Consider the following 20226-nt stretch of genomic DNA (forward strand, 5'->3'; position numbering starts at 1 on the left):
CCAAATTAGCTTCAGAACTAGCAAAATGTTTGAATGTACAACTATTACTATGAAAACTTAAAATTAAACTGTGTACATCCTGAGGAGAGGCTTCAGATAAATTGTTGTACACATAAAAAGCAGAAACTTTGAAAAGCATTTTCCTGTTGAAGAATTACAGCAGATATTGTTAGGACAGGATCCATTTATATTCCATAACTTTTACCAGTACCTGTATAATTGTTTTCTTTTTCCTCCTTTGTTAGCGTTGCCAAGAGTCAACTGATCCTGATCTAAGCAAAACCAAGCATTGAAAGAAAAGGCAGACCCTGGCCATTTCTGTATGGAAGGCACAGAAATTCCTGCCATACTATGTGACAAATTAAAATACTGAAGGGCACTCTCTAGACTCTGTTTTCGGGCCATTGTCAGGATTGCTCGAGTTACAGGAGTGGTATAGGGGTGAGCAAATTCAGAGTCATCCACTCTTAGCAATCTCAGTAGTTGACGGATTTCTTCTGAGCTGACTGACTGACTCCCCAAGGAACCATGGAGCGCGATCAAGTTCTCAGCACAAGTTCGATGGAGGGAAGAATGGGAATTAAGGGCTTCAGTGATTCTAATTCCCATGTTTGCATTGACACAAGTAGTTCGACTCTGCCTGTTAATACAACAAATTTTTTTCAGCCAATCTGAGATGAAGATTTGCAGGTCATGGGATTCTAGCTCTGGAAGCCACTGGATAAGAAGCAAGAGAGGCTGGACATTACTAATGCCCAAAATACCCACTGAAGTGTGGTCACCCTCCACAGCCTGTAAAGCAACGTAAGAAACAAAAAATTAGACACCATCTTTGATACAAAGAAAACGGAACTTTTTCTAATAAAGCTAAAAAAACCTCACCATATTCATAAGTTCTTTAAGTAGTTCCAGCGGTGGCTGACCCAGTGATTTTAATACTTCAAACATATGTGTATAACCAATTCGTTCTTTAAATACTTCCTAAGGGAGAAGAAATTAATACATCAAAGCAGATTTTCTAAGACTGAATTTGTTAAAATATTAAAGATGTTGAACAATATTCATTTAAGTTAATTAACAATATTAAAAAGATCATGAGTTCAATATTTCTGTTTTCTTAAGTCAGATGTCTTCATCTTAAATATCAAGATTCCATATACCTTCTGGAATACAATGCTATAAAATATGTAAAACAATTGGAATTGAAAAAAATTGTGTTATAAAACTGTTCTATTACTTGCAGATTCCTTTACTTTCCTCACTTGCTCTGTTATTAGTACAGTACTACTTGAAGTCAAAATAAAAATGGAGAAAAAAATAAGGAGATTTTAGGGATAACAGGAGTCAGCAGCCTCAAAGAACTAGATTAAAGATTCCTGGCAATTTTGAGTAGTGGCCAGAAAAACACTGGGTATGGTTTTCTCTCTGTTCTTTGTATCTAAATGGTCTGAAATATCTGGAGCACGAAGTTCAATTTAATAAGCTCTAAGTCACACACATTTTTGAACTAGTGGGCACCCAAAGTCATAAAGTAAAATGTAAAGACAACCAAAAAAACCTATCGATAATAAATTGGTTCAGTAAGTTAGGCAAAAATATATACACTTATCATAAAATCAAAAGATTTTCAACAAAACAAGCATGACTGGTTAGTTGTCTCTAGAAAAGAGAATTCGTTGACTGTGGGCCAAAGACAGGGAGAAAATCTCTTTTCCAAAGGCATTTAAAAAAATAATCTTTCAATTTTAAACCATGCAATGCATAATATAGTTTTAAAAATTATATTTAAAAAAACTTTGACATCATTTCAGATTTAAATTTTATAATACAGTACAGGCAATCCATTATACTCATAAACCAATTACTTAGAACTTAAAAATAATTCTTCCCTTAAGTAACTATTATAAATGGAGATTAGATTCCTATGCCAGCCTATAATAGTTGCCAAAACCTATTCAGTAGTAATTTAACCATGAGTTATTTATAGTAACACTTATATGACAAAGTCAGTCTTCTAACAAAAACCAATGGAATGCAAGAAATATGACTCAAAGCATGGCTTAGGGAACAAGGGATCATTCATTTCTGATTCTAAGAAGAATGAAATATATAAGAGGTGGTAGATAGAAAGTAAAATGGTAAAAATAATAATAGACATTTATACTTATTAAGCACTTACCATGTGCCTGGCACTCTGCTTACCAGTTTACATAGAAGATGTCACTAATCCTTAAAAGTACTCTGGGGAAACTACTAGCACAAAATCAGCATAAGTGGACTGCAGGGCAGAGTCAGTGGTAGTGAATGAGAAAGGAAAGAAAATCCTGAGGATCAGTAACTACAAACAAAGAAGTAGAATTTCCAAGGCCATCTGGAAAAACAAGTCCCAAATTGATAGGTCTATCCACATATGAAAAATGTTCAAACTGTAGGCAGTCATAAACTGACCAAATAGTGAAAGGGTGATTACTTTATTAATAAAGAAAAACTAGAATATAAATTTTAAGTCTGTAAATGCATTAATCAAATAATCTACTAAAATGATGCTTTCAACATTTTAACCCCACTGCTCTCTTCCCAATCACTGACTGATGTTGTAAAGCTCCAGAGCTTGCAGAGAGTCCTCAGTGAATAAAAAGCACTGCCCATACGTATCTGTCTTTTAAATTATCAGCAAAGTGATTCTTATGCAAAAATGAGATATTTTGTGAACTATTTCATTTTATATGTGAAACTATATGTATTATATACTTCATATATTACTTTGGGAATTACATAGTGAAAACTGGTATATCTAAGATAACCTTTTAGAGCTTGAGGACTTATGTTTTACCTTAGCAGCTGGAGATTTGTTCATTACTGCTGTCAAAGCCTGAATAGCTGATACAGCCAAACAGTCCAACTGTCCCTGAAACACCTACCAGAAAAGGGAAAAAAAGAAATTAACAAATGTATTCAAGGTTTATATTCAGTTAGGAAACCTTTTCTCTGAAAACCTGAAAAAAATAATTATTTAACATGCAATACATTCCTCTTCCAATGAAATGGATTTCTGAAACAGCAAAACCTGTAAGACAAGTTACATACTTGACAGAAAATAAGCCATGTGTCAAAGAGAATAAGGCTACATTCACTCATTACATTAAAATGCTTTGGAAGGGGAAAAAAAAACACCAAGCTTCATACATGCTTTTTAAGTAATGGACAATCTCAAAAGGAAGGGAGGGAAGGCTATCATGATATGTTTTAATTTTCCTTCAAAAATACACTTGAAACTTTCTAGGTTAAAATTTCATTAGCATGTATAATAAGGTGTATAAAACAGTCTTGTCCCCATATTTTCCAAACCCTATTTATAAATGAATTGGTATGTGCCTATACCAATCTATCAATCACATCTGCAAACAACAAAGTACATCTATTTGTACATAAAATGCAGAATTTGAGGCAGAACAGAAAATGAAAAGTGTGTACCTATAAGCATTGTCATGTTTTTAGATGACAATCTTTAATGCCAAAAGCTGTAAGAAAAAATAAATACCATCTCCATTTTGTCTGTTTAAGCTTCATCAAAAAGAAGAAAGTGAAAGTCACTCAATCACGTCCAACTCTTTGCAATCCCATGGACTATACAGTCCATGGAATTCTCCAGGCCAGAATACTGGAGTGAGTAGCCTTTCCCTTCTCCAGGGGATGTTCCCAACCCAGGGATCAAACCCAGGCCTCCTGCAGGCAGATTCTTTACGAGCTGAGCCACAAGGGAAGCCCAAGAATACTGGAATGGGTAGACTATCCCTTCTCCAGGGGATCTTCCCGACTAGGAGTCGAACCACGGTCTCCTGCACTGCAGATGGATTCTTTACCAACTGAGCTATCAGGGAAGCCTCTATAAGAAGAGATGTGTTAAATTTCAGGGTAGTGCATTCAGAGCAAAATGAAAACAAAACCAAAATGGAATATCAATGATATAAAAAAAACTGAACATGAATGTTAATCATTGGACTTAGTCGACCACGAAAGCATAGTTTGAGGACTAGAAAGTTGTAAAAATTACCAGTCCATGAAATCTACTTTTGTGTAACATATTACTATGACTGGAAGCTCATTATCCCACATATAGAATTCCCCTTTTTCCTCCCACTAAAAATGATGTGCGTTAAAAGGGCAATGATTAAATCTTTGTCATTGTAAGCTAACCTCTACCACTTTCAGGCAAGCTATTTAAAGCTGCTGTCTTGACTTTTGTGAATGTTGTTTGTTCATTAAGCACTACTGCATAAAATAAACATGTAACAGGTGTAATAAATATCATCATATTCATTAAACATTCTGCATACAACTAAGTGTGAAAACTACTAGCACAAAGAATTTCATACAACTAAGATTTTTTTTCTAGACTCTACAGAAGAGAACTAGGCACACAGTGCCTTAATCAGGAATACTAACTGTAAACCTCTAAAAAGATAATTATAACTGATAGAGAAATACAGAAGAGCGGTTTGTAATTGATATTTCACATCCAGAAGAGAAAATAATAGATTATCACGGCTCTTTTTATACCACAGATCTATGTATACATCTGGTCATTAAGATAATGCTAATAAAAGACATCAGGTATGTAAGCTCTCTCAGACATTCTAGGAAAGACAAAAAAGCAATTTTTATAGGTAGATTTTTCCAAACTACATTACCTAATGCATAATGAAAACCAAGATAAATTTTATATTTCTGCCTGATACCTATATAGAGTTGAATTTTTAGAAAAGAAAAACATGCTAAATTAAGACTCAAAGAGTTTGGCATCTTCTTCCCTTCCTCCAAGATTTGGGTTGTCCATTGAATTATAACCATTATTTGTCAACAAGAGGCAAAGAATCAAGATATTAAAATTGATCAAACATATTCACGAACAAAGCCCTAGATCCCAATACACCACAATGCTTAGAAAATGAAGCCCCCAAAATATGAAGTCATCACCAGGTGGATAGCATTGAAACTGGGATCCCATTCCTGTACTTTATGTCTCAAACTGAAAAGAACACACAAACATACAAGGTATACTGTTGATTGTTTATATCCCTCAGCAAGATTTCAATATGTTTATCTTTTGGATAAAATGAATTTTTAATTTTTAAAATAATTTTCAAAAATAATTACTCAAGATTAGAAATAGATAAGGTTTGTGGACTTTAAAACATAAGAGGAAAAGTACAGGAACACGTGCTCCCATTGACTGATTTTGGTCTTCAGCCGAAACAAGGTGCAGGCTTGGTAGATACCTGGTCCTCATTCATTTCTGTCAGTAATTTGTTGGCAAGGTCTTTCTCGTTCTTGTCTGCCACCTTATTGTTAGCATTTAAAAATAGCTGTTAAAAACAGAGATAAGAATAATGGAGAAAGAAAATTAAATTGTTACCTACAAGCAGAAGTGAAGCTTAAATGGATTTCCACGTCTCTTGAAAATAAATCCAGGAAGCCACTCATGAAGTACACCACTTTAAAATGACAATCAACTACCCATTTTTTCAATGACCAACTAACATATGCTACATAATTATTATTTACTCCTCTCTGAAACTCAAAGTTACTAAAATAATAATAGCAATAATTAAATAATTATTAGGAATACTTAGTTAATATTCTTGAATTCTTCAAGAATCAGCAGAGAATGACTCAGAAAAGAAGGAAACTCTATTGAGACAGACTAAAGATACTGTAGTAAATAATGTATAGTATTGGTTCTGTAGCCATGCATGCCTGTGAATTACTATTTAACTTTAAAAAAGGGGTCTTTCTGGCAATACTTCTCAGAGTCTCAAATATGCTACTATGTACTTTGACAAAGGAGGTCAGTGTGTAGCATCTCCCAAATTTATATGACTACATATTTTGTTAAAAATTTTATAGCAATATTCTCAAAAATCAGGGTTAATTCAAGTTGATGTATGGCAGAAACCAACACAACACTGTACAAGCAATTATCCTCCATTAAAAATAAATTTTTAACAATTTACAGCAGTACTCTCCAAAATTATCAAGAGTTGATCATAATTTATACTATCTTGTATATTAGAAAGAGGGATTAGGAGTATCTATAAATTACATATTTATGAAAGATAACTGTGTTTTCCAAAATATACCTTAATAAGGATGGCACTGATTTTACATTTTTTGCACATTTTTTAAATGTCTGGCTTAAGAGAAAACAAATGAACTCTCCTATCTGCTTCCACATTCAGACATTTATAATGTTGTTTTGGTTAAAGTTCAATAAGAAAATTAGCCTGAAAAAGAAACTTTGTTAAGATCAGACTTCAAAGACTCCCTAAAATGATCTTGGGGATCTCATAATTTGAGAACTGCTGGGTTGAAATACTTACAGTCATTAAAAGTAATCTTTCAAAAAATACATGATGGCCTATGGAAAGACTCATGATATAAAATACTTTAAAACAGAATAAAATAACACTCAGTAGTATTCCAATTCTGTAAAGGAAAATACATCTACATTAAAAATATACACATAAATATTGTTATTATATTTTGAAGTAATTTAAATATTATGCACATATATATGCATTGTAAAAAATCTTTAAAATATATTTTTATATTTCTTTTTCCTCTGAAACCTCCACACTCTGTTTTTCTACAACATAAATAAAAATCTATATTTTAAAAATAAAAAGAAACTTGTTAAATGTCAAAAGTCACTATGGCAATGTGTGTCCAGAGGTGTGCTTCCCAAAGTCAGGCTTTCAACTTTACGATCTGTCTATTCACTCCTAACACTCTTTTCCATAAAGTATTCTTTCGTTGTTCCTCTTCTAAATTCTCATTTCTACTAAAACTGTCATGATGATGAATTTCTACAGTAGTTGATATTAAAGAGTAGATGTGAAGAAGAAAGAGAAAAAAGTAAAGAAAACAAATTAGATGAGCAAGGCCACAACATCAAAAGCTTTCCAGAACCTTAAGTACTCAAGTGAAACTTTATATATATATATTTTTTTTAAAAAATGATTTCAACTAGCAAAGTACTAAAGTCAACATAATGGTTTTGAATCCTTCTCTTTGCTGCTAGAAATTTGCCGTTATTTTCTTTACCATTACATATTTGTGGACAGCTTTAAAAAATTTTTCATTAACTCATATACCCCCTTTCAAAATTCAATATAGTAAAACAAAATAATGCTTAAATATTTAAAGTTCATCATCAAAAAAAAAAATTCATCATACCTATCATAAAAGTTAAATATATGATTCCTTGGAACTATATTTAAAATATGTTATAGTATGATGAAACTCAGAAGTTTTTACACACATATTCAAGGAAATTAATGTGTATTTAAACTGGCTGGTGAACGTCATGCAAGAAGAGCAAAACGAAAGTATAGAAACTGCAGCAGAAAGCCTAAAGATTTCCATGTAATTCATGAATAGTTTATGATACTTTAAACTTTAGTTGACAATGCTTCAAGTGGAATTTAAATGACAATTGTCTTGATTCTGTATTATTATATAAAAGAATAAGTGATTCATTCCTTATTAAAAAAAAACAATTTAAACAGAAACCAATCAGACATCTCTAGCATCCTATAACACATTTAGGAACTTAAGTTTTCACAAGATGTCAAACATTTTTATACATTCATAAATTATATCACCTATCTCCACCAAATGTTTGTATATACAGTAAATAAAACCTGTAATTCTCTTATACCTAATGCACAGAAAACATTCTTCTACTGACTAAACAGTGACTTTAAGTACCAATAATACAGTTAAAAAACCACATGTAACAATGAGCTTAGGGTCAGAATACCTTTGTAAGAAATCCTACCTCCATCATATATTAGCATTAACCCTGGGCTGGTCAGTTAATCTCTTAGGACATATTTCCTTATTTGTATAATAAGAGAGTTGGGACAGTTTATTTCCAAGGTTCTCCTTTGTTCTTAAAACTTAATGAGTCCTTTGGGGATGGACATGTATACCCTGCTATATTTAAAATGGATAACCAACAAGGACCTACTATAGAGCGCATTGAACCTTGCCCACTGTAATGAGGCAGCCTGGATGGCAGCGGAATTTAGGGGAGAATGGATACATGTATATGTATGGCTGAGTCCTTTTGCTCTTCACCTTAAACTATCACAACACTGTCAATTGGCTATATCCCAATACATCATGGATCATAGCCTTATCATGGTGAAGGGGCTTGGGTAACTCAATGAAGCTATGAACCATTTACTTTTTTTTTTTTTTTTAAGTTTTTTTTTTTTTTTTATTAGTTGGAGGCTAATTACTTCAAAACATTTCAGTGGGTTTTGTCATACATTGATAAAGAACATTACAGCATACTAACACATATATATGGAATTTAGAAAGATGGTAACGATAATTCTATATGCAAAACAGAAAAAGAGACACAGAAATACAGAACAGACTTTTGAACTCTGTGGGAGAAGGTGAGGGTGGGATGTTTCAAAAGAACAGCATCTATACTATCTATGGTGAAACAGATCATCAGCCCAGGTGGGATGCATGAGACAAGTGCTCGGGCCTGGTGCACTGGGAAGACCCAGAGGAATCGGGTGGAGAGGGAGGTGGGAGGGGGGATCGGGATGGGGAATACGTGTAAATCTATGGCTGAACCATTTACTTTTTACAAAATAAAAAAAACCAAAAACTTAATGACTCTAATGTTTAGTGAGGAATCTACAAGGATTCTGACTAGAATATTCCACAAATAAAGAATACTGCTGGGATAAAAGGCTCAGGTCCCAAAACCTAGCTTACCTCTCCAAAATGGGTTTCTTCTCAAAAGCAAAATGCGTGATAAATGGCATCAAAGTCAAAGTGAAAGTCAGTCAGTAGTGTCCAACTTTTTGTGACCCCATGAACTATTCATGGAATTCTCTAGGCCAGAATACTGGAGTGGGTAGCCTTTCCCTTCTCCAGGGAATCTTCCCAACCCAGGGATTGAACCCAGGTCTCTCACATTGCAGGTGGATTCTTTACGAGCTGAGCCACAAGGGAAGCCCAAGAATACTGGAGTGGGTAGCCAAAATTTGAGCACACTCCAGGAGTTGGTGACAGACAGGGAAGCCTGGCGTGCTGCATTCCACAGGGTCGAAAAAGTCAGACACGACTGAACTGACCTGAGCCTATCCCTTCTCCAGTGGATCTTCCCAACCCAGGAATCGAACCGGGGTCTCCTGCACTGCAGGCAGAGTCTTTATCAACTGAGCTATCAGGGAAGCCCAAATGGCATAAAATAATCACATTTTATTTGTTTACTTTTTTTATTTTGGCTGTGCTGGGTCTTCATTGCTGCACGGGCTTTTCCTCTAGCTGTGGAGAGCAGAGGCTACTCTATAGTTGCAATGTGTGGGTTTTTCACTGCAGTGGCTTCTCTCGTTATGGAGCACGGACTCTAGGGCCTGTGGGCTTCGATAGCTGCAACTCACAGGCCCAACGGTGTGGCGCAGGGGCTTAGCTGCCCTGCGGCACGTGGTATCTTCTCAGATCAGGGGTCATACCAGTGTCTCTTGCACTTGCAAGAGGGTTCTTCATCACTGAGCCACCAGGAAAGCCCATCAAATAATTAAATTTTAAAAGATTATGACCATCAGCAAGTTTCAAGATCTAAATTATAAGAAACTTTGACTTCTAACGTAGTAGAAAGAGTAAATATCAGCTTGTTGTCATGACAGCTATGTCAAACAGTTTTGTATTTTTAAAAAAAGGTACTGTTGACCATGATATGACAGGGATTTTTAAAAATTATACCTTAGTTTCACATACTGCATAAATGCATACTAAAAATTTTAGTAGAAATTATCTTATCCTAGTGATTCATCCTTCTATAGTATGTGATTGACAGTTTCTCTACACATGTGAGATCTTGTCTATCCCTGAAGTGGTCATTATAGTTCATAAAGCCACACTGCATTTTTACAACACAGAGAAGGTTTTACAAACATTTGTCTTATGTTGCTTTCATCTCCCTAGGGTTTCTTCCCCAAGAATGATTTTTAAAAGCTGTTTGAACAGAGAAATTTTGATGCTTCAGTGGTAATTTGGTACTTGTGTTAACTTCATTAGTATTCATTCTTATTTTATCAATATATTGTTTACTATTTTATGCTATTCTTTATAGTTTTACTGTAAGTTAAGCAACATAGTGACATAATGCTTTCAAAGATACTCTCCTAACTGTGTGGAAAAATTCAAGGAGCTGATGTTAAAATTTTTATTCTGGAATATTCTCACAAAATCAGAATGAACCCCTAGTATTTTTCATCAGGGAATTCATGAAAGGAACACCTCAAATAGAAAGTAAAAGCTCTCTGAAGTAGTTTTATTTTCAAAGGGTTTTCAAGAAGCTCTCTAAAAGGTTTCTGGTGGCATCGTGATATTTATGGGAATATATAATAATCAGAGATGTTAGTTATTATGTACTCATATGCAAATCTGCTACAAGTATAAATTAGTAAAAGTTTTAAAAATAAGCAAATTGGAGGTATACATCAAGAACCCTAATAGTACTCTTGTTTTTCTACTTTTCTATATTTTCCACTTATAAGTTGTTTCTACACAGTGCTCCCTGCTTTAAAAAATGTATGCCCTTTGATCTAACAGTTGTACTAGAAATAGAATTCTTCCATGAAACTTTAAAGAGTTATGTAATAGCAAACAAAACTGGAAACAAGCTAAGTATCTATATACTTAACTAGAACTATACTTAACTAGTACTATACTTAACTAATACTATACTTAACTAGTACTATACTTAACTAATGGGGAATATTTAAGTAAGTTATATATTCACTTAATATAAATATTAAAATCATAACACATGAAAATGCTAATGAAATAATCTTAAATGAAAAGTACAGAAACATATGCTATCAAATGCTCATATCAAATTTTAATACTGCATAACAAAAAAAGATTTTAAAACAACAAAAAGCTAAAAAAAAAAAAAACAAAACTAAGAAATGCACCGAGAACCTCACATTTTTCTAAAGACAATATAAATGGCCAATAAGCACATGAAAAGATGCTCAGTATCACTAATCATTAGAGAAAAGCAAATCAGACTACAATGAGTTACCACCTCACACCCATTAGGATGGCTATTACCAAAAATAAAGGGGAGGAAGAGGAGGAAGAAGAAAAGAAAGAGAGTGAGGAGGAGGAAGGAGAAACAGATGTAGATGAGAACATGGGAGAAACTGGAATTCTTATGCATTGCTGACCGGAATGTAAAAGGGTGCTGCCACTGTGGAAAACAGTAAGGCAGTTCCTCAACAAATCAAAAATTTAATTACTATAGGATCTAGCAAGCCCACTCTGAACATACGCCGAGAAGAATTTAAAGTAGGATCTGGAAGAGAGGTGTGTGATACTCATGCTCACAGCAACATTATCCACGATAGCCAAAAGGTAAGATCAACACGAGAGTCCATCAACAGACAACTGAATAAACAAAATGTGGCATATACATATATATCCATGCAGTAAGTTACTATTTAGTCTTAGAAGGAAAGGAAATTATGCAATATGCTACAACATGGATGAATCTTGAGGTATTATGCTGAATGAAATAAGCCAGTCATAAAAAACTAACACTGTATAATTCCACCTATATGAGGTACTTAGAGTAGTTAAAATTATAGAGACAGAAACTATAGTAGTTGCCAGGGGCTGAAAGGACAGGAGAATGTGAAATTGTTGAATGGATACAGAATTTCAGTTTTACAAGATGAAAAGTTATGGGGAATGGATGGTGGTAATGGTTGCAACATCAATGAGAATGTATTTAATACCACTGAATGATATACTTAAAAATGATTAAGATGGTAAATTTTATGTTATGTGTATTTACCACAATAAAAAATTTAGCTATGGTTATAATATGCTCAAGATAAAATCAAAACATAAACAAAATAATAGCTTCTTAAAATCAAAGACAATAATAATAGTAATAACAGAAAAATACCTTGCAGTTCTGTAGCAGTCGTATGAGATGTTCAAAGCAGTTACTGTTAAGAAAAATAGCCTGAAGAACAGGTCTATCTGTGCAGTCTAACATGGCCGTGATGGTATCTAGGAAAATAAAAACAAAATTGTCCATTAATAAAGTGGGATATTTGGGATCACAGAAATATTCACTCTAGCTGTATATTTAACTTAGGCATTTCAGCTGACAAATAGATGTAAATTAATAGGAAATAATAAGGAGGTGGAGTAGAAAACAAATCCTGTACTTCTCTGGAGAAGGGAAAGGCTACCCACTCCAGTATTCTGGCCTAGAGAATTGCAAAGAGTAGGACACGACTGAGCAACTTTCACTCTCACTCACTCACTTATTTCTTGATAAGAAAAGTGAACATTTTTATACTTTATTATCAAAAATATTTATTTTTGCATATATGAGTTATAAATATTTTTCAGAGGTTTACTTAGGTGTTCTTCCATTATAACTTAAGTATAACAAACTGTGGTTCCCAACTTGCTATGAATAAGCAACACCTGATTATATTTGGCAACACAGTTTCATTTATATAGCATAAAATTAACATATAGCCATCATGAAAATGAGAGCTGGGTAATTAATCTATTTGTGATGATGCTTTGGTCCTATTTCCTACTAAAACGATGTCCTCACTTGGAAATCAAGGGGCATTTGACATAGGTAATATGAAAGTTCATAACAAAAAAGAAGTCCATTCAATAAAGACTCAAATTTCCTTATAAACTTCAAATTTATAATTTTAAAACATGACATTTTATAACACAGAATAGGAACTATATAAGGTGAATCTATATACAAAACACTGTTGTAAAGAATCATTAAGTTTCACCAAGAATTTGATGTCCAGAATTTTTTAAATTGGACACCACACGCATACCCACACAAACAATTTTTAAAGTCTCTAGAGGTCTACAACAAACCATTTGTGTTGGCTATGTCAGATGGCAGCATATAAAAACTTTTTTCTTTTAACGTCTCTGAATTTTCTAGTTTAGCTATAATGAAAATATTTTATTTCTATAAAAAGGAACTCTCAGTTAATAATATTAGTATACCTGATCATCTAATAAGAATACAAAAAGAAACCGCAGATCTTGGTTAAGGAGTTTGCAGGGAGCAGAGAGAGGGAGAGGGGAAGGAAGTGTGTGAGGGAGGGAAGGAGGGGGAGAGAGCAGCAGCACAGAGGGACACAAAACAACAAACACACAGAAAGAGAAAGAAAAGCAAGACGCGCACACCCGAGGATCTGAGGCATCCAAACAAGAAGCCAGAAACTCGGGAGAGGAAGGCCCCGGTGAAGCAATCGCTACAGAGATGTTAGAGAAGCACATACAAAACTGATTGCATGTGACCCTTTGCTTTAGGTTAGAAAGTTACAAATGGCACTTCCTGAAAATTTAGTTTTCCTAAAATTTCAAAATCACAGTTGATTTTCTTTGAGAAGATTACAACTTTCAAAAGAGAATATAAAATCTCAATTTTGTCACTGCTAAAGCAAATACATGAAAGACAATAAATTCCACATTATTTTAAAGTCAAAATCTATAAACAGTCACCCCAAATCTGAATTAAACATTCACTATTTTCTATACAATGGCCATGAATTCTAAATGAAAATGGAGACTAGAAATGTAAAACAACTAGATTCCAAGAAAACTGAACAGAATAAACATCATCTAATACTCACTCAGCATTCTGATCTGAAGAGCTATGAACCGGTTTTCCCACTGTCTGGACCTCCTTTGGTTAGGTAAAGCTGAATGATCTGAATTTAGCAATTTAAAATAGTTCTCCAGAATAGTGCTGGTTTCCACCTGACGCTGATCAGAGCTGCTAGTGAGAAGGATATGCACCACTTCCGTAAGGCACTTCAGAGTAAGTTCTACCTTCCTACCCACTTCTTCAGGATTTCCGTCCTCCCAAGAATCACAGTCAGCCAAAACTCTCATAAGAACTTCCATGGTGGCTGGAGAAATTGCTTGCAAAGCATTCTTCTGAAACATGAGAGACAAAAAAAAGTGAAATGCAAACCTAACTAAAGTGCTATACATTTGCAAAAACAAAGAGAATTTAATAAATCCACAGTTTTTTCTTTACATTAAAAAAATTTTACATGGATACTCTGACAGACACTGCTGGTGTTTTACACATATTAAGTCTTTTCTTCACTACTAATAGAATTCTAATTTTATTCAGAGAGTAATCTGCTCATACAGAAAACTTATTCATCACCCTCCCTCATAGCTAGGGGTAGTCTTTGGTCAAGAATACAAGCCAGTAGACCAGGAAGAGGATATCACTTTACAAATAAAAGAGGGAAGGATCCTTGGCTCCTGGCCTTTTCACCTTTTGCAACTGTGCAGCTATCTGGTGGAGTTTTGCAAATGAGATGCTGTCAGCTTTTCAGTATCTCCTTCAAAGATAATTGGCACCTGCCATTGGTCTCCTTCACTAACCCCCCATCTTTGTGTCTAAAGCGCAGACACAATGGCCAGAACTCCAGAAGCTATTTTGTAGAACAAGACGTAACAGAAAGGATAACAAAGTGACATTCAAAAGGAACCCAAGTCCCTGAAGACCCTAAAGCCACCAAATTCACTCTGGACTGCTTACTGTTTTTTTTTTTTTTAATGAGAGATAAAGGTAAGCTTCTAATTTAAGCTGTTAGAACTTTACTACTTACTGCTATAGGGCATGGCAACCCACTCCAGTATCCTTGCCAGGAGAATCCCCATGGACAGAGGAGCCTGGGGGGCTACAGTCCATGGGGTGGCAAAGAGTCGGGACAGGACTGAACGACTTTCACTTTCACTTTTAAGGAGTTATAAACCTGATACACCCATGATATACTTCGTGCTTACAATCACAGGCACTTTGTTGAGTAATTTACATATACAATGAGTCATTTGGTCCTTGTGTGTTATTATTTCCACATTATAAATAAAGAAACTAAAACACACATAGTTTACCCAAGGTCATACAACTAGTTAGAAATGACGCAGGATTCAGTCTGGCTCCAGAGCCCTTGCTCTTAACATAGCATGAAACAGCATAAATGTGCTAGCAGGAAGCCAGCATGATGCTGAGGAAAGGGAGGCCGATCACTGGACTTTAAGTCTTCGACTCTTTACGATAAAGGTATTATTATGTCTTTTAGATCATCAATTTATCTAAATACCCTTGTACTGAGGCTATGTTCAACAGTCTTATGATTTCAGTATAGTTGTAACTACAGCTATGACCCAATTATAGGATTTTGAGTTATTTTCAGTATTTAAAATAATAAACTGGCCTTTAAATATCCATTTGATTTCCATGTGAGTTTTAATTGCTGGAAGTCTCTTAGGGTTCAGTTATGCGGAGGCATTAACAAGTCTGGATTTGTTCAAAAATGGTATGGGCTCCTACCAGCTTCTCCATTAGTCATAAAGAATGTCATTTCCAATTTTGTTCCTATACACTTACTAATTCTTAGTAGTGGAGAAATGATGGAAATGGGGAGGAACTGAAGCAAAAGACAGATATTAGCTAATAAAGCAAAGTGACAAAGCAAATAAAGTGAAAAATAAGATTCTGGTCGCCATTCCTCTCACAACGGAGACTCTCTGTCTTCTATGAGAGTGAAGACGGGAGGGCAAGGCGACCCACTAGGAAACCCAAGCAGTATTATTAGCAATACCCACGATTCTGTCATCAGTAGAAATCATATACATTTTCATGTATTACAGTTACAGTGTCTTTAAACATCATTTATGCTCATCTCTTCTTCGAAATTACATTAGTCACTAGACTTGCTGCTGTATTTTTTTAATTTGCTATGTTATAAAGAAGCCCATTACTACGTAACAGACTTGTTTTATTAATATTTTAGTAACTGCATTTCAGTATAGTTTCCTTTGTGATGGTGTGTATTTTCTTTCAGGCATGTGAAAACATTCTGACAAGGGGCTATATCAGACTGCCAAAAGGGTATGTGGTACAAAATGTGTCAGAAACCTCTGATCTAAATTTTGTGGTTAAATAAAACAAGTAGAATGTTTCTTCTGAACTATAATCCTGTTTTCAACTAGCAGGTAGACTCAAAGTTTACCACAGCTGTTAAGACATTCAACTGAAAAAAATAAACATTACTCGAACTTCTTTATTGTAAATAATTTAAAAAACAGTTGAGTTGAAAAAATGCATATAAACCATGTCTATATGCACTTAATAATTATAAGTATACAGAAAGGTGACTAAATTCATATGTCCTAGGAAATGAAAGTCTGATTTCATCAAATGAACTATTAGAGATGACTATCCTCTATATTCTAAAGTAACAACTGGAAGATGAAAGTCAATACAACTAAGAACTTCAAATACCAAAAACTGTTAAATTTAACTATTTATGCAGTAATTTTATAGTTAATGCTAAAACTAAGTAAGTTAGTTTTAAACGAGATTTAACTTCAGAAAAATATTTGTTCAATAAATTGCAAAAAGACAAAGACTTCATTAAATAATCCATGGCAAACTGTACTCTTTACTGTCATTTTACAGATTAACTTTCAACATGTTCCTCACCTGCCCACCAGCTACTATGGCTCCAAAGAGATGCAATAAGCAACACTTAAGACTCTCCTTGAGATGTTCACTTTCTTGAAAACACTCTGTGAATACAATACACAAAGAACTACATAAGATTTCTTTTTCACAGTATGATTGATTTCTAAGGAATGTCTGAATGGAAATATTAAAAATTATTTGTGAAAGGCTGAAATTTATTAAAAAGCAAGGTTAATATGCATTTTTCATAGGAAAAAAAAAAGAGAAACCATCAATCTTAACATATACATCTGCCTTATTCATTTTTAGGACCAGAGAGCATTCCACTACAATAACATACCTTAATTTACTTAACTAGTTCTCTACTGATAACATTTATGCTTTTTCACTTTCTTTTGATACTGTTAACAATCCAGTAATAAATATCCTTTCACACACATCACTATACACAAAGACAAGATTATAACACGAGAATGATTTCCAATTTTAGACACAAGAACCATTCCAAAAAGAAACAATTTTGAGTTAAAAGGTATTGATAAATTTAAAACATTAAGACATCTCAGCTATGTTGGAATAATTACACTATACAAGGTTTCCTGCTATAAATAACTAGAAAATTTGACAAAATAGGTTTTAGAGATTTTTTTGGTTCTAGAAATTGAAAGTGAACTCAAGGATCACCTCAGTTTCTGATTTATAGACATTATCTGAACAAATGTACAGAAAGGGGGAACCCTAAAAGAACATGGCTATTTCCTGAGATAGGAGACAGAGTACAAATTTGGGGAGGCCTAGGCAACTGGAATTCATAGAGCAGTACTAGAATGGAAGAAGCTATACAGAGAAAGCAAACCAGAAATATGCAAAGGGCTCATTTTGAGTCCAAGTACCAATCCTAATTTAAACCATGAAATCCCACCAGACAGGCAAAAACCTACAAGAAGTTGTAAACCAAATTGTCAGATTTCACACAGATGACAGAGTTCTATTCAGCCAGGAAACACAGAAGGAGGATGTAAAAAAAGATACACTATGTAAATTCTAATCATAAGATTGTTGGAGTGTCAGCAATATACTAGTATCTGACAAAATAGGCAAGAAATATTATCAAGGCAAGGCAAAGAATATTACCATAGATAGAAAGAGACATGAAAAAAAAAAAAGGAAAAGAAAAAAGAAAAAAAAAGGAAAAAAAAAAAAAGAAGAAGAAAAAAGAAAGAGACATGAAAATACAGCTTTTTAAAAAATCTGCCATAGTTTATTTTATAGACTTTACATCTACAAGTACTTGAGACAGATATTTTGGGATAAATTAACAAAATATGTGCACAATCTACATGCCGAAAACTATGTAAAATTGACTGAAAAAATAAGTAACATACAAATAATTGATAAGATACATCAGACTCATGAGTTGGAAGTCTAAATATTCTTAAAGTGGCAATTCTCCTCAAATGGTCCCAGAGATTCAATACAATCCCAATCAAAATCCCAGCAAGCTTTTTTGTAACAATACTGAAAAGTGGATTCTAAAACATATATTAAAATGCAAAGGAGCCAGAATAGCAAAAACAACTTGAGAAAGAAGAATAAAGTTGGAGGTTTTAATGACTTCAAGACTTGGTATCAATTCACAATAATCAGTACAGTGTGGGAACAGCATAAAGGCAGACACGCGGAACAAAAAGCCAGAAGTCAACCCACGTTTTACAGCCAACCAATTTCTGACAAACGTGCCAAGGTAATTCAACAGAAGAAACAACAGCTTTTTCAACAAATATTGCTGGAACAATAATGAGAAACCTTTAGGCTAGATACAAAATACTGACTTAAAACAGGGAACTGACCTAATAGAAGAAAACATAAGAGTAAATCTTCATGACCTTGAGGTAATTAGCAAGATTTCTTTGGGAAGACACAAAAACCACAGATCATAAGAAAAATTTTATAAATTAGATTCCATCCAGATTTAAAATTTCTATGTTTTAAAAGACTCAAATGAAAAGATAAACATTCTAGGAGAAAATACTCTCAGTGATCAAGTTTAGAATAATTTTACCATCAAAAACTACAACTGAGGGACTTCCTTGGTGGTCCTATAACTAAGACTGCATTCCCAATGCAGGTGGCCCAGGGTTCAAATCTGGGGTCAGGAACTAGATTTCACATGGCACAACTAAGATCCTGGATGTGCAACAAAAGTCAAAGATCCCACATACTGCAACTAAGACCTGGAGCACCCAAAAATATATAAATAAGTATTAAAAAAAAAACCTATAACTGATTCTAAAATACCGAGTAAATAAAAGACTGAGTCCACAATGATACATAAAAAAGGGAGAAATAAAACATCTGCCCCACTTAAGTATTATCTGAACTCATTTTGAAAAAAGTAAAAGAGAAAGATTTAAGTACTTTATGCAGCCTTTTTAGGAATAATTGTAGTTTATCTCCAATTGATGAGGGAAAATTATTTTTACAGAATTTAACAACATATGGAAGTATAAGAATGGAATTTGAAGAGCACAATATTGCAACCCTGAATGAAATAACTGCAAGTATCATCAATGAATGCAAAAATATTAAATGAAAAAGTATTGAAAAATAAGATATTCACTCTTTGCAGGGTAAGAAAAACTCTTTCTCCTTCTCTATAAGAAAATGCACCAAGAATTAAATCACTGGAAATCTGACAAATGTAGACAGTCAATGTGTGACAAATATATTACCAGGCAACACTGTTCATGGTAAAAATGATCCTTGATCTGGACTAGAAGGATTATGACGACTTTAAATAACCTGATGGGAACTTACAACCCTGGGCTTCCCTGATTTGAGTGTAAATTGTAGTTTAGGCATTTCCGTTCCTAGGATTTAGGAGTTACATTCACGGGTATAATGGTATAAGTGTCTTCTATGCAATACTGCACTTCAAAGCCAGGGTGACTCATACACCCGTCAATTTGGTTTCACACCCTCACTTGGAAAATTCAAGAAAAGCCCTTGTAATGTTGTGAGATCTCCTTCTGAAAAGAAATGCCTACACTGTTCCACGGGAATTCTGGCTTTCCCAGTGTGGACAAGTGAGCTTGATTATCTAGCTAAAGCCAGTATCACTACTGGTGGTCAAGCAAAGTATTGCAGTCATCATCACCAAGCAATCAATGAACTAATTGGTAAGCAGACCTTTGCTCCTGTGTAAAATGTCCATAAGATATTTGGTCCATGCCAAAAGCGCCTCGATATTTGGTCCTACCCAAAACTATTCAGCATGAACCAAATATGCTCATTTTGGATAGGACCAAATTTCAAGGACATTTTGGTATAGCCAAATGTCTTACGGACACTTTGCTGTTGTTTAGTCACTAAGTCATGTCTGACTCTTTGCAACCCCATGGAACCAAATGTCTTTATGTACACTTTGTGTTAGTTGCTCCAGTCGCGCCTGACTCTGCGACCCCATGGACTAAAGCCCACCAGACTCCTCCAACCACAGGATTTTCCAGGGAAGAATACTGGACTGGGTTGCTGTTTCCTTCTCCAGGGGATTTCCCTGACCCAGGGATTGAACCTGGGTCTCTTGCATTGTAGGCAGAATCTTTACCGTCTGAGCCATCAGGGAAGACATTTTGGGC

At 34.4% G+C, this 20226-nt stretch overlaps 1 protein-coding gene across 9 annotated transcripts in view; it reads right to left on the minus strand.

The window, feature by feature from the left end:
- NBEAL1 (neurobeachin like 1) overlaps positions 1-20226 on the minus strand; it is a 151048-nt gene that overhangs the window by 87355 nt on the left and 43467 nt on the right. For 5 of the 9 annotated variants that reach the window (XM_043910340.1, XM_043910339.1, XM_043910337.1 and 2 more), the window contains 7 exons: positions 16607-16692; positions 13731-14037; positions 12008-12114; positions 5280-5366; positions 2834-2917; positions 883-981; positions 212-792 (listed from right to left, as the gene is read on the minus strand). In XM_043910340.1, the coding sequence (XP_043766275.1) occupies positions 212-792; positions 883-981; positions 2834-2917; positions 5280-5366; positions 12008-12114; positions 13731-14037; positions 16607-16692 (1351 nt within the window). The remainder of the gene's footprint in view (positions 1-211; positions 793-882; positions 982-2833; positions 2918-5279; positions 5367-12007; positions 12115-13730; positions 14038-16606; positions 16693-20226) is intronic. The other 4 variants (XM_043910343.1, XM_043910344.1, XM_043910341.1 and 1 more) reach the window with 1 other exon arrangement.

The sequence above is a fragment of the Cervus elaphus genome, chromosome 8 (assembly GCF_910594005.1).
Source record: "Cervus elaphus chromosome 8, mCerEla1.1, whole genome shotgun sequence".
Taxonomy (NCBI): Eukaryota; Metazoa; Chordata; class Mammalia; order Artiodactyla; family Cervidae; genus Cervus; species Cervus elaphus.